General features: G+C 44.0%; 2 protein-coding genes across 2 annotated transcripts; one reads left to right on the forward strand and one right to left on the reverse strand.

Annotated features, from left to right (window-relative positions):
- Positions 1 to 1,658: 1,658 nt before the first annotated feature.
- On the forward strand, positions 1,659 to 9,418 carry zbtb39 (zinc finger and BTB domain containing 39). Its single transcript, XM_076098715.1, has 4 exons — positions 1,659 to 1,764; positions 4,710 to 6,005; positions 6,090 to 6,449; positions 7,387 to 9,418. Exons 2-4 carry the CDS (start codon positions 4,743 to 4,745, stop codon positions 8,359 to 8,361), a joined length of 2,598 nt encoding a protein of 865 aa, XP_075954830.1. The 5' UTR covers positions 1,659 to 1,764; positions 4,710 to 4,742; the 3' UTR covers positions 8,362 to 9,418.
- Positions 9,419 to 10,761: 1,343 nt separating this feature from the next.
- ackr5 (atypical chemokine receptor 5) lies at positions 10,762 to 13,662 on the reverse strand. Its single transcript, XM_076091871.1, has 2 exons — positions 13,361 to 13,662; positions 10,762 to 12,170 (listed from the first exon to the last, which is right to left on the reverse strand). Exons 1-2 carry the CDS (start codon positions 13,556 to 13,558, stop codon positions 11,070 to 11,072), a joined length of 1,299 nt encoding a protein of 432 aa, XP_075947986.1. The 5' UTR covers positions 13,559 to 13,662; the 3' UTR covers positions 10,762 to 11,069.
- Positions 13,663 to 13,852: the final 190 nt, after the last annotated feature.

Here is a 13,852-nt window from a genome sequence, read left to right on the forward strand (position 1 = left end):
GAAGAACAAGAAAAGGATTTTTTCTGACACAGAAATCGAGATGCTTGTGGGTGAGGTTGTCCCTGAACACCCTAATTATTCTAGTCACGTAGTCCTCTAACAATGCTCGTCCATCATGCAGCATTGCAACTCTCACCGCAATATGTATATGTTTACAGCAATCAGACTGATTGCTTCCAAAATGATTGCGACAATCAGTGTATCCCTCACCATGGGATACTATTTGAAACACATTTCATTTATCTATTTAAGATTTGTTGTGGTGAGCTTGGCCTGCATCATGATAAGGACTCATAATGACGATATGGAGTGTAGCGATTGAGCGGTCACTGGCTTTATCTCCAGACTTTGCTAACTTTGCACTCTAATACTTGCACTGGATAGTTGTTTTCAGATTGTCTGTATACAGTATATCTGTCCCTACGGAATAAACCATGAATTGAAAAATAAAGTTGTGTTCACTGCAGTGATTTTACACACAAATATAAAAATCTAAAATGTTACTTGGTGATATATGCACAGTATTTGAAGATATTATTGAAAACAATTGACTTCTACAAGTATTTGATGCTATTTGATGTTATCTTGCTATGCTAATGATTTAATATGCATGGTGGGCTCCACAGGTGACCACTAGTGTCAGTAGTCCTCTCCTATGCACACCTGGGTGCAGACAGCGCTGATGAAATATTGAGTGGGTTTTGATTTGAATTCATTTATATTTTTTTTACAAATGAAAGGTGCTTATGGAAGAGTTATGGCTCACTAGCACAAGCAGAAATAACAATGCTGGTTTGAGGGTTTATGGCATGAATGTTTATAAAGCTGATATACAAGTAACGTGTAAGAATACAATTACAAAACAATTAAATAATTACGAGTCAGTGTTTCCATACAGGTGCGTACATTTTCCCTCAAATTTGTTTTGATGGATATCAACTTTTGCATGGGAAGTGGCTAAGGCCTCCTTCAGGCCTTGTTTTGTGCGAATGCAACGGTTATAAAGGAGACACGTGGCCCAGCTGAGGGTTTTCTCCCACAGTAACATAGTGAATAGTATGAAATTCACACTTCAAACATCAAATACATTTACATAGAGTTTTTTTTTTTTACCAATAGAAGCCTACTTTTTTCTACTCATGGCAGAAATACTCAGATCTTTTGAATCCGAGAGGCCTGGGTCCTGAAGTCTTGAATAAAAAAGCATTATCAGCTAAATACGCTTTACACATTCAAGTACCATGATGCAGAATGGGTCCATTATTATACGGTAGAATATTATATTATTATGTTTTAATCATTAACAAATACATGTAATATAATTTTAATGTTGTAGTTCATTAATGTGAAGCCAATTTTTTATATTTTCTATACTACTATGCAGGTTCAAAGTTATATTGTTTACGTTTCTCACCAATAAATTGAAGAGCCTATTCAACATTTCCCTCTTAAATGTAGTGTAGAAGTAGAAGTACAAAGTCATATTAATGGAAATACATAAAAATTGTACTTCCTCACAGTACTTAAGTACTAGTTACTTCCCTCCACTGTCGTGGATTCACGCCATCCTGTCTAAACTTGAACCCCTTCCCCTGCAGTACCTCATCCAGACTGTAGGGAGCGCCTGTGATGATCTTTTGTTGACATACGTCACAAACATGCGACGGACGATCAGAGGGGTTGTAAATTATATCCGTGGACGACCACCAGAATCCCTTTGAAAACATAGTGAAAAGAGAGGAGTCTTCGACACCTTTTAAATGGGTAAGTCACAATAATACCAACGAGACGGCTACATTAACTGAGGAGGATTTTTTGTCACGAATGAATTGTAAAAATGTGTCTGATTTAGCGTTTAGTGAACAGAGTTGCTGTAATGAGTCTAAAACGGTGGCTACGCTCCGTTAGCTTCTTGTTGGAATGAACAGTCTCTGAAATGTAAACTCAAGAGTATAAACACGGAAAAAGACATTGATACCACACAACGGTTACTTTAAACACCTGTTTGTGTTGGTGGGAGGGAGGTTAGATTACCAGCTTATTTCTGTACCTCTGATGGTCGTTATTATTTTTCTTTGACTTCATTAATTAATAAGTATTCTTGTTATGCACGGGTTTGATGGGTAATATATGTTAAATGATGATGTTTATGCCTATATCCTTTGTGTTTGTATTCATTGCATTATGTCAATTGTTATTGTTTAATTTGCAGTGGACGTGATTTGCCTGTTATTAGTGTATTGTGATGAGTAGTGTGAGTGAGTATTTCTGTATTGTCAGCATGTAAACTGTGTGTACCCCAGAAAGAAAAGCTGATGCGATGCAAAAGCTAATGGGGATCTTAATACAACAAACAAAGTATTTAAAGTAACAAAGGTCTTAAATACAAATTGGGTGAAAATGCCCCCGGCTGACTGCGTAAGGAAGTCTGTCTGATTATTTCACTGTAATCCTTTAATATTTGAAGACAATCAGAAACCAAAGAGACAAATATCCAGTGATCTACATATTGTTGTTTTGCAGAATACTTTTACCTCTGCTCATATGAATTTGCAATAAAATGTAGGCCGACTTCTACCCAGTTATTGGCTACACGTGCCTCGCTACTTTTACTGTTGCCGTAAGTTATGAATATTTTCTTATATTCAGCTGAGCTCACACATGACAGCGAGAACCAGCCAACAGTCTGAAAATACGGTGATTTAAGGCCAAATGAAATGATTCTGCTGTTAGTGTTTGTCTAGCAGCTTCCAACAACATTTCAAAGTGCTATACATAAGTACATACATGTGTTTTCTGGGACAGCAAGTGTTTTATAAACCATTGATTGACACTCAGGAAGCCAGTGCAAAGATGTGAGACCTGGAGTGATGTGATGCACTTTCTTCATCTCAGTGATGACTTTGTTTGAGCCTTGCTGAGGCCTTTTCATATGTTTTTAGATGATTCTGGCTGATTTTGTGGTTGATTTCTGACTTGGTTGGTGATATTTTACGTTATTGATTGGAGCTGAGTAACTGTTTCTGATATTCAAGATCTAAAAATGTTGCTTGTTTTTCATGCACTCATGAAGTTTGAGACTTTGGGCTGTTTTGCTTCCATGACGTAAAATGTATTTCTTCATATTTTATGTTTATATCCACGACATGACTATTTCCGCAACGTCCGTTACCTATTTGCTTGCTCGTTAGGTGGCGGTAGCACACCTTGTGCGACTGTCATCCGCATTTTAACCCAGACGAAGGACGTGTTTACCCAGCCTCACATGTGATGGCTGCGGCGGGGCATGACGCCGCGAGCCGGTAAAGCAGCACAGGCTCCGGCACCGGTAAATAAATGCACATTCAGCGAGAAGTGGCTGGAGGCAGAGACCGATTCACGCGACCGGCTGAAACTATGCAGCGATGGGTTCGGCACGAGGGGTGAACTTTGTCATAAAATATTCAAACTGGGGACAATGGGTCGTAAAATACTGGAATGTGCGCTCTGCTAGCGGTCGGTCGCTGCTGCTGCTGGTTTTGTACTAAATAGAGATGATATGTCCACTCTCCGTCAAAGACATCTCGTACTTCTGAAGACAATTCAACTATTTAGAAACGCTCTTGGATCGGCTCCGTCACAAAACCTGCACACGGGCTCGTTTTTGCAGAGCTCATGAAAAGTTGACTTTTCAGAGAGACGAGTTCATCCCACAAACATCTGAGTAAAATGCAACATACACTTTAATGCTGCAGTGATATTAATGCAAAAAACACCATGTATGGTAGTAAAACACTGACGGGGAACAATGCACAGTGAGTACTACTGGTATAGTTTGATGTAATACTTGCATACTTTTGCTTAGGTAAGGTTTTGAAAGTTTGTTTGTTTTTTGAGTATTTTTACGACCTGATGTTTAGGATCTGAATACTTCTGAACAATACTTGTTTTAATGTACCCTTATTTGTTTCTTTACCATATTTTATTGTACATTTTCATATATTCTATTCTAAATTCTCTATTTTCTATTTTTATTGATTATTTTTTATTGATCCTTGTGTGTGTAACGAACTTGGTAATAAACTGTCTGATTCTTATTCTAATCCTCTGCAAAACTTTATTCTTTTCATGCTCTCTGTCACAATTACCGTGGGCCTGCACTCATTGTTATTATCTGAGAATAAGAATACTTTTCATTACCTAGTACTTTATTTATACACGGGATCTGTCTTTGTGTGTACTTTACACACTCAAAGCAAAACATCTAGTCTAATATAAATGGTTAACATAACTTTGTACGGTGGAGTGCTCTACCAAGGCTCTCTGCTCTTTTATAGAAAGAATTGAGATTGTCTTGCGTTCACATTTTTGTCGTCAAAGGTTGTAGTGACCGGGTTGTCAAGTTGTATCTACATTGCCCTCTTATGTTTGTTTGGTAAATGCAGTCAACGTTGTTTTCCATTGGACCAGGTCAACTGCTTTACAGTTTTATTTTTTGTTAATGAGAAAGCAGTTATGTTCGCTGATGTGCACTGAACAATTCAGTTATTCAAACTCAATAATGGTGTATATACTGTAGTCTAGTTAGTTGATTTCTTCTGCCGCAGTAATGGTATTATTCTTTCTTCTTAGAGGTATTAAAAAACGTCTTACGTCATTGAACTTGTACTATAAAATGTGCAGATACCCTGCTGTCAGTCTGTTCTGACTCCTCTTCTCTGCTCCTGCAGTTGGATAGTAGCAAACCAGGAGCTGCAGCAGGGATGAGGATCCAGCTGCAGGGTCCCGGCCACGCCGCCAGCTTGCTCGCTCAGCTCAACGGCTGCCGCCAGTCGCGCCAATACTGCGATGTGTTCCTGCAAGTCGGCAACCGCACGTTCGCGGCGCACCGAGCGGTGCTGGCCTGCGCCGGGACGTACTTCCGTAACCTGTTTGCCCGGGCGCCGTCCTCGTCCACGGCTGCCTTCTCCTTGGAGTTCATCTCCCCGGCCAACTTTGAGAAGCTGCTGACCTTCGTCTACACGGGGGAGATCTTGACTGATCTCATAGATGTCGGGGTGCTGTACGAGCTGGCCGAGAGGCTGGGCGTCGGTGAGCTGGTGAGGGCCTGTCACGCCACCTTCCCTGACCTGCGGGCTTCTGCGTCTGCAAAATGTAAACCGGGTAGTCCAGGAGACCTCGCCCTGAACTCGAGCATGGTTGCCGCTGCTGCGTCCACAGTGGCCGCCGTCAGTGCAGCTTCTGCGTCGTCCGTGTGCTCCTCTGCTGCCTCCTGCTCGTCTCTGTCTTCGTCTGCGGCCCCGACGCCTGCTGCCGCTCCCTCGCCGCTCTTCCAAACCAGGGCAGCCGGGGCCGGCCATGAAGCTCACACCGGGGCTCTGTGTCTGGACCTGAAGGAGGAAGATGTGCAGTCTCATATCGGCTACGGGCAGATGGCAGCAGATCAGCAACAACCAGGAGGACTCAGTCTTTTGACCGGCAGCCACTCCAGACAGTGTGGCGGTGTGCTGCCTCCGGGGCCTGTTCTCCAGCTGAAGATCGAGCCAGGGCTGGAGGAGGAGGAAGGCGGCTGTAAGGACAGAGATGGACGAATGGTTTCCCAGTGCGCACGAAGTTCTCTGCCTCAGAGCAGCGACGCTGCACCGTCTGACTCCTGCTCCTTCCCCGACTCCTCGGCTCAGCTCGGAGCCGAGGCCTGCACCCCGACGTCGTCCTCCGGAGAGCCTCTGGGCAGCCTGCAGGTGGTGTCAGTGGAGGGCGGCATGGGGGACGTCCAGAGGGACGGCAGGCTGGTGTTTGGAAAGGTGGAGGAGGGAGAGAATGAGGAGGAGGAGGAGGAGGAGAGGGAGGCTCTGAAAGGAAACGGTGCCATGGAGGGAACAGAGGAGGAGCAGTGGAGACAGCTGGCAGGTGAGATCATCGAGCTGAGCGACGACGAGAACTTCATGGAGGAGGGAGATGAGGAGGATGATGAAGACGAGCTTGTGTATGTGGAGAACGGAGACGGAGGGAGCTCAAGCAGCCAGGTAATGTTTGAATTCCTCTGCACTGAAATATTTCAGGCGAACATAAGTCCACACAACAGAATTAATGCTTTTTCCCTCCTCCAGGTGACGGGGAACATGCTGCCGTGTAAAGCCTGCGCAGTGCTTCTCCCGGCGGACCCGGACGCCATCCGAAGACACGCCGAGACCCACCTGACGGAGCTGGGGCTCTGCAGAGTGTGCGGGGCCTCGTTCCCGGACTGCGAAGCCGGTGTCGCCCACTCTCTCTCCCACGTTGGCGTGCAGCTCTTCACCTGCGACATGTGTCACTTGCAGTTCTGCAGCCAAAACAAACTGCTGCGCCACCACCGCCACACGGCCTCCAGCTACACGATACCACAGGTGGCGCTGACCAGCAGCAGCCAGAGCCTCGACCCCGAGCTGCAGTGTGCCGCGTGCGCCAAGACCCTCAGCAAGGACTTCCAGGTGAGTGGACATTTTAGATGTGTGTTTTTGGTGAGGAGTATGCCGGTTTCTATCTGAAAATTTCAGGTCCATTTTGTACATTATTATGTAATAATAATAATACACTTTTTTTTTATAAAACACTCTTAAAAAAACAGAGTTACAAAGTGCTCTACATGGAAAAATCAAGATAAAACATGTCAGAACAATACAAATTTAAGGAAAAAGAGTAAAATAAACAGGAGTATAAATGAGGGAATTTTTTATTATTATTATTATTTCGTATTAATTGGGAGTTATTGTCAGTTTCGGCAGGTTTCAAGTCTCTGCAAGCTGATTTTAATACTGTAGTGAACTTAATTAAGATTAATGGCTGCCTCAATGATCAGTCAAAACATTTGCTTCGTAAAATTGTTAGCAGTAATTTAAAGTATTCGGTGTAGAGCTGAGATGATTATTCAACAGTAGATCGTCGGAAAATTTATCGGCAACAAATTTTGATAGTTTAATCATGAAAGTTATTTTTTCAAGTAAAAAAAAACAAACATTCTTTTGTTTCAGCTCCTCAATCGTGACGATGTTCTGCTTTTGTTGTGTGAGCTCGTTGTGGCTTTTGTTATTTGAAGACATCAACTTGGACTCTAGGAAGTTGTTACAGGCACTTCACAATTAATTGATTAATCAAAGCAATTATTGGCAGATTAAACGATGATTATAATTGTAAGTTGCAACCCTTGTATGGTGTGTTTATATATACGGTATAGTGGACTCATTCACAGAAATGACTGGTTGTAGCCTTCGGCTTGTTAGTGTTTTTAGACCCGTTTGTATAATTGGGACCAGAAAACGTATTTCACCAACAGAGAAGTAAGACGGTAAGAATATGGAATTACAACCAGACTGCTGCACCGTCATGAGATCTCACGTTCATTCACACGTTTCTTTACCTCCTTCACAGACGGTCAAAGACCACCTGCTGAGCCACGTGTGTCCCCAGAGCATGAGCTGTGGCGTGTGCCACCTCCCCCAGCTCTCCTTGTGCTCCCTGCTGTGGCACGCCCTCGCCCACCTCTCTCTGCCCGTCTTCACCTGCCCACACTGTGCCCGCTGCTTCGTGGAGCGCTCCATGCTGGACCGACATATGACTACGCACGCCGAGGAGGCGGCAGCCAAGGAGAGGGAGCAGTTTGCTGCGCTGAGGGCTTACAGAGTTGGGGGAGGCGGCGGCGGTGGCGGCGTGCCGGGAGTGGAGGAGTTGCATTGCTTCCTGTGCCCGCAGACTTTCCGCTCCGCCTCTGCCTTTCAGTACCACCTCAGCCTGCACACCACCGAGTCCCTAGTGAGTGTCGGAGGTGCCAGGGCCCAAGGCTGGCTGGGAAAACGTAAAGCGGACCAGACTCTGGAGTGCCTTCCGTCTTCCTCCTCTCAACGGGAGGTCGGCAGCCTCGTTAAAATGAGCAACATGGGTCTGGGGCTGGGAATGAGCTTCAGCGTACCAGATACGTTTTTTCAAGGGGCGTTACACAGCCTGCCCACCGGGGTCCTGACCAACGGGAACTCGGGGCAGGACGGAGGAGTCGGGGCAGCAGGCGTCCGTGGGAAATGGTACCGGTGTCGCTACTGCGGTAAGTGCTTCGCCCACTCGGGGGAGTTCACCTACCACCTCCGCATCCACACCGGGGAGAAACCCTACCAGTGCAAAGTGTGTCTGCGCTTCTTCAGAGGGCGCTCCACCATGATCTGCCACCTGAAGACGCACGCCGGAGCCCTCATGTACCGCTGCACGGTCTGCGGCCTTTTCTTCTCCACGCTGAAAATGGTGTCGTCGCACATGGAGCTGCACACGGACAACCTGCCTCCGGACTTCAACATCGAGCAGACCTTCATGTACAATGACCACTCTAAAGAGCCGCTGCCCAACGTGGACGTCTGACGCGTCGGCAGGGTAGTTTCCCCTCCTCGTCCCTTTTTACCTCTCTGACACCTCCACTGTGTCTGGTTGTCGTGGACCACATACCGCATATAATAGAATAGGGCTGAAACTAATGGTTATTTTCTTTATCGATTATTTTTTTTCGATTAATCGTTTTAGTCTAAAATGTCAAATCAATTTTTTAAATGGTTGTCTCTCTAAGTATAAGGCGACATCTTTTAAATTAATTGTTTTGTCTCAACAGTCCAAAAGACATTCAGTTTATACGGATATAAAAAAGCATTTCAGAAGCTGCAAAAAGAGAATTCTGACATCTTTGTTTGACAAACAACAGATTTCTTTTCCCTCGATGGATTGTTGGCCTCGGCTCTATAATAGACGTAGACTTGTAGAATGTAGTGGACATATTATCTGTCGGATGCTGTTCACTGAGTCGACCTCTTTGAACTAAGATTAAAAAGAAGCCACTTGGTGGCAGTGTATCCTGTTCAGTGTCGGTGAGAGAAGGGAAGCCGGTGGCTTTGTTGACCGTCATGCAGCACTCTGCTTATATTCATCTACTCCGAACAAGTCTGTATCTTCACCACTGAAATCTGAGGATTGATTTCCGTGTCCGTGGTGGATGATTATTAAAGTAGCGCCTCATTGTAGCATAGAAATTATTTTCCTATATTTGCAGTCACTATTTTCACACTTTTTTAAGGTCTTGAAGTTTTTCACTCCAGAGATACGGGACCAGTAACATTAAAAGCTTGATTTAATTGGTCATTTAAACATAAAAAAACGTGTTATTTGTTGTTATGAATGCTTTCAGATTCTGCCACGTGCTGTATTCATTTGAGAGCGTGTGATCAGTTGTGCTGTAGAAATTATTTAAGTGCCCATCACAAGTTTGTGTCTTACCTCATATTTATGATGGCTGTATAACTATTTATTATTTGTATGCCTCTATATGTTGTCTGTTCCTAAAGCTGTATGAATGTTGGCTTTTTAAAAAACTATTGTTCATGAAAAGAATAAAATAAATGCCTCTCGGAAGACTGTTATCAACCCGAAACTATGTTTCAATCTGTTTTTTGATCACGTTTGAATGAAATTAAATGAATGAAACCTTTATTGCCCCAACGGGTTTTCAGCTTTGCACAAAGAGCTTAAAAGAATATCAGAAGAACAGCAACAACCATACATGACAGTGATGCTGGGCGATATGGAGAAAATCTAATATCACAACGTTTTTGACCAAATACCTCAATATCAATACTGTAGGCTTGACTATTGGTGCGTTTACAAAATATTTAAAGAATGAGATGTTTGATAACGAATCACCAGTGATGTGGATATAAAGGCTAAGTGGGTAAAGGGAGATAATGGGACAGTCTGATAAGTGCAGTAAATATCACTTTACTGTAATGCAGCATTTAAAACCAGGAAATGCCAACACTTGTGCTATTTTATAATATCCAAAATCTAAGACGATATCAAGTCTCATGTCACAATATCGATATTTCGATAAATTTCCCATCATAAAAAGCATCATTTGGGAAATCTATAAAGGACATTAGGTGCAAGTTCATAAGGGGGTCAACTTCAGAGCATTTTAAGCATTTGAATTGTGTGTGATGCCTCTTGGACCTGCTATACCTTCATATTTAGACAGAGGGTGCAGTGAATCTGATTGTACTGGTCTGACATGTACGTTATACTGCACATTGGTTCCCCAGTTATCCTGCCACCATGTTTAACCCTGTTCAGTTTGCTCTTGTTTTGTACAGACAACACTCCCCCCCAACACTGAATACAAATGGTCAATATACTCTGAATGAATCTTCTGAAACAATGTCAGCGCAGCTCGATGTCCACATTAATAAAGCTTCCAATCAATAACAGCCCCCAGGTCCTTGTGCTCCTTTACACTTTCAATGGTTATGTCGTTCATAATTACAGGGGACAGAAAGGAGTTTCTCCTGAGATCAGTAATCATTTCTTTATGTTTAAAAATCAATGAGTCGACTGAACACCAGTTGTAGAAGTGGTTAAACTCAGCTCTTCACTGTCCTGAACCACAAAGTCCATCCATCATCAGAATTTCAGTGATGAACTTGCAGAAATCTGCGCCGCTTTGTGAACCTCCTGCTTCCAGGACCTTGTGACCTTTGCCCTTTTTAAAGCCGGGTCTCTTCCTGCTATTGTGCCATCTGTGGACCGACACCCCCTGTTCCCTTTTTCTGCCTTCTTATCTTTTCAACAGTTGACCGTGACGCATTCCAGATGACAGAAATGTAAGTGAATTTAATAAAGTCTGCGAGAAGGGAGATAGCTACGTGCAAGGACAGCAAAAGTGTCTCAGTAGAATAAACACGTCCCCAAGTTTGTTTATTGCTCTACTCTGCATTAAAGAGAATAACGTTTTATTGCATTTAAACCCTATTACATCACATGTAGGGAACAGCAACATCTAGGAACAGATGAATAAGCAGTAAGTGGTATGAATTATGATTTATCTGTTAAGATTTGTACTGAGGTGAAACAGTTACATTTTTAGATGTTTATGTTGTTATGATGTAACAAATGATTTAACAAATAGCACAATGAGTCTATGACCAGAGTGAGATGATACGTTGTACAATCTATGCATCTGGTATTCTGAAGCACAACGACTGGATTCAGTTCTGACGTCTCACTTTTCTCATCTTGGCTTCTTTTTTTTTTTACGATCCAATATCAGACTGGCTGGTGCTGGCGTTACTTAACTTGCGTTGCTTCTCCGGGTCTAACCCGCCTCCGTTAGGAGCGTTGGGCCGGGTCCCTGCTCCCACCCAGTCCGCAGGTCCCTCTCTGGGTAAGTAGTCCACCACAGTGTTGATCAGGTTGCTGCGGAAGCTCTTGCTGAGGAAGTTGTAGAGGATGGGGTTGGCGACGCAGTGGAACAGAGACACGCTCTGCACCACGTTGAACGAGAAGTAGATGAGGTCTACCGTGTTACAGCTGAGGAGGAACGGGTTGATGTCATCTATGATCACCAGGAACATGACCAGGTGGAAGGGCAGCCAGCACATGACGAACACCAGGGAGTACACGTGCACCAGCCACACGTCCCGCCGGCCCTGCACATCCGGCACTGTTTTAATCGCACGAGCGAGCAGCACGTTACAGGTGATGATGACGGCAGCGGGGCCCAGGAACTGGAAGATCAGGCAAAGGAAGCCCACAGAGATGAACCATTCCATGAAGTTGTGCTCAGGCATCATGTAACAGCCCGGCTCACTCAACTCCAGAAGATCCACGTGGACATTCTCCATCAGAGCGAGGAACAAGGAGAGCACCCACAGGCCTCCACAGAGCACCCAGCGGCGACGGCCCACCACGGGGAAGAAGGCCGGAAACGAGGGTCTGGTCAGGGACAGATAACGCTCCAGGGTCATGAAGGCCAGGAAGAAGGAGCTGCTGTAGAAGTTGACCGCATAGATGAGGTTGGTGACCTTGCAGAGGAAGCGTCCCCACAGCCAAACCTTGTCCATGGTCACCTCCATCATGAAGAAAGGCAGGATAACGATGACCATCAGGTCCGACAGGCTCACGTTGATGATGCAGAAGAGAACCCCGTTGGCCGAGTGGCGTCGGCGCCAGTTGACCCAGACGACCAGCCCGTTCTCCAGCAGGCCCACCATGAAGATGAAAAGGTAGACCAGGAAGAGGGCGATGCGCCGATAGTCTCCAGCAGTGTGCAGCTGGAAGGTGCACTCATGGACATACCACGGTGTGCCATTGTAGTAGTCCAGAGAGTGGTTGTGCTCGTAGCCGCTCATGGTCTGGAGTGAAAAGCAGAGGAAAACTGTTTGATATCTGGAGTTCAGATTTACTTTTTGGGTTAATCTGATTATGTTTTCAGACGTTACATAACAGGAGGAGGAGGAGGGTGGCAGACTTCCTCAGTTGAAATGTTTCTCAAATGATTTTGAGAGGTTGATACTTAAACCACAACAGATTAGTAGAAAGACGTTTCACAACCAGCAACATGCATTAATAAGGTATAAATGTCTCTCTTTGAGGGGCTGTGAGTGCATGTTTGGCTTTGTTTATGATTGAAGTTATACCTGCTGATTTATAGCACCTTTCAAAACAGGGTTACAAAGTGCTTCACAAATAATACAAAATAACAAGAAACACATCAAACCAAAGTTGTGCAGAAAGATAGGGGCATACAAGAACTACAGAGGTGGGGCTGGACCATGTAGCGCTTAGAAAGTGATGAGTGAAACCTTAAAATCCATCTTGATGTAAACTGGGAGCCAACACAGGTCATGTGATCTCTCTCGTTTGATCCACTCAACAGTGTGGCTGCAGCATTTTTGATAACTAGAAGGCGTGAACATACTTTTTCAGCAGGTAAAGAGTGAATTATAAAAGTCAATTCTTGAGAAAACTAATGCCTGAATAACTTTCTCAAAGTCAGAGAATCGCAGAATTTATCAAATTTTTGGAACCATTTTGAAGTTGGCAAAAACAGGACGGGACTACTTTCTTGACATGACAGAAATTGGAAGGCGATGACTCATAAATGTGTAAAGATTATTCCATTGATTCAGGATTTCTATAACAACTCTGTTGGACTTTTCTTTAACATACAAGTTAATCTTCCTTGTCAAAACATGGTGCCTACATTACCCACAATGCAACTTAACATTTGATATGCTAGTGGCAGCTAATGTAGCCGATGAGGAGCGGGGTACAGGGGTCTGGTAGACTCTTCATTCTAACCTCATCAACCCTGATTTTCTTTTTACATTTTCAAACTTGGTCTTCAGACCCAACGCTGACTCAACTAGTGACATCACATGAGGCAATTTATCCGACTCTGGAGCCACAAAAGGTTTTTAAACTTTTTTTTAAAACATGCAGTTCAACACATGTAAACAGACTTCAATGTGTAAGATCGGAGGAGTTCCTCTGTCATAGAGAAATGTATGGTAAAAAAATACAGCATTGGTGATCACCGTACCTTGTTGTGATGATGAAGACTGGTGATGAAGAGGCCAGGTCCCTGCTGAAGCCGCGCTGTCTTCTGGAGAGTTTTCTGTTTGAAGCCTGCACCAGAAATGACACCAGATGACTCGTTCCAGCTCTGATGTTGAGGGATTATCTCATGGTGAGGGTTTCTACCCTCCCATTTCTCATTAACATACACGCACACACACATGCACAAACGCACACACAGATATAACAGGACATCCTCAGGCAGTAGTGGGGATTGATGTGGAAGTCCAGCGATGCCCACACAGCTAAATGTCTATTCAGTACTAATGGGAGAACCTTGTACAAACAGAAAGAGACTTAGCTCAAAAAACAACCTGTTTCCATCCCAAATACTATGATTTCACATCTGATAACTCTAAATTGAACCCTAACTACTTAAGTACAATTTTAAGGTACTTTATACTTCTACTCAATTATATTTCTTCTTTCCTCTCCCATAAACTTGACTCAGTCATTT

The sequence above is a fragment of the Anarhichas minor genome, unplaced genomic scaffold (genome assembly GCF_050575085.1).
Source record: "Anarhichas minor isolate MPS153535 unplaced genomic scaffold, ASM5057508v1 ptg000003l, whole genome shotgun sequence".
Classification (NCBI taxonomy): domain Eukaryota; kingdom Metazoa; phylum Chordata; class Actinopteri; order Perciformes; family Anarhichadidae; genus Anarhichas; species Anarhichas minor.

Bases quoted from the DNA above. Each gene is read 5' to 3' on its own strand.
- zbtb39 (XM_076098715.1), top strand. From the start codon at position 4,743: ATGAGGATCCAGCTGCAGGGTCCCGGCCACGCCGCCAGCTTGCTCGCT. The intron at 6,006-6,089 runs GTAATGTTTGAA...TCCCTCCTCCAG, and splicing joins GAGGGAGCTCAAGCAGCCAG to GTGACGGGGAACATGCTGCC. The intron at 6,450-7,386 runs GTGAGTGGACAT...CCTCCTTCACAG, and splicing joins CCCTCAGCAAGGACTTCCAG to ACGGTCAAAGACCACCTGCT.
- ackr5 (XM_076091871.1), bottom strand. From the start codon at position 13,558: ATGTGTGTGTGCGTGTATGTTAATGAGAAATGGGAGGGTAGAAACCCT. The intron at 12,171-13,360 runs GTACGGTGATCA...TTTTCACTCCAG, and splicing joins GTCTTCATCATCACAACAAG to ACCATGAGCGGCTACGAGCA.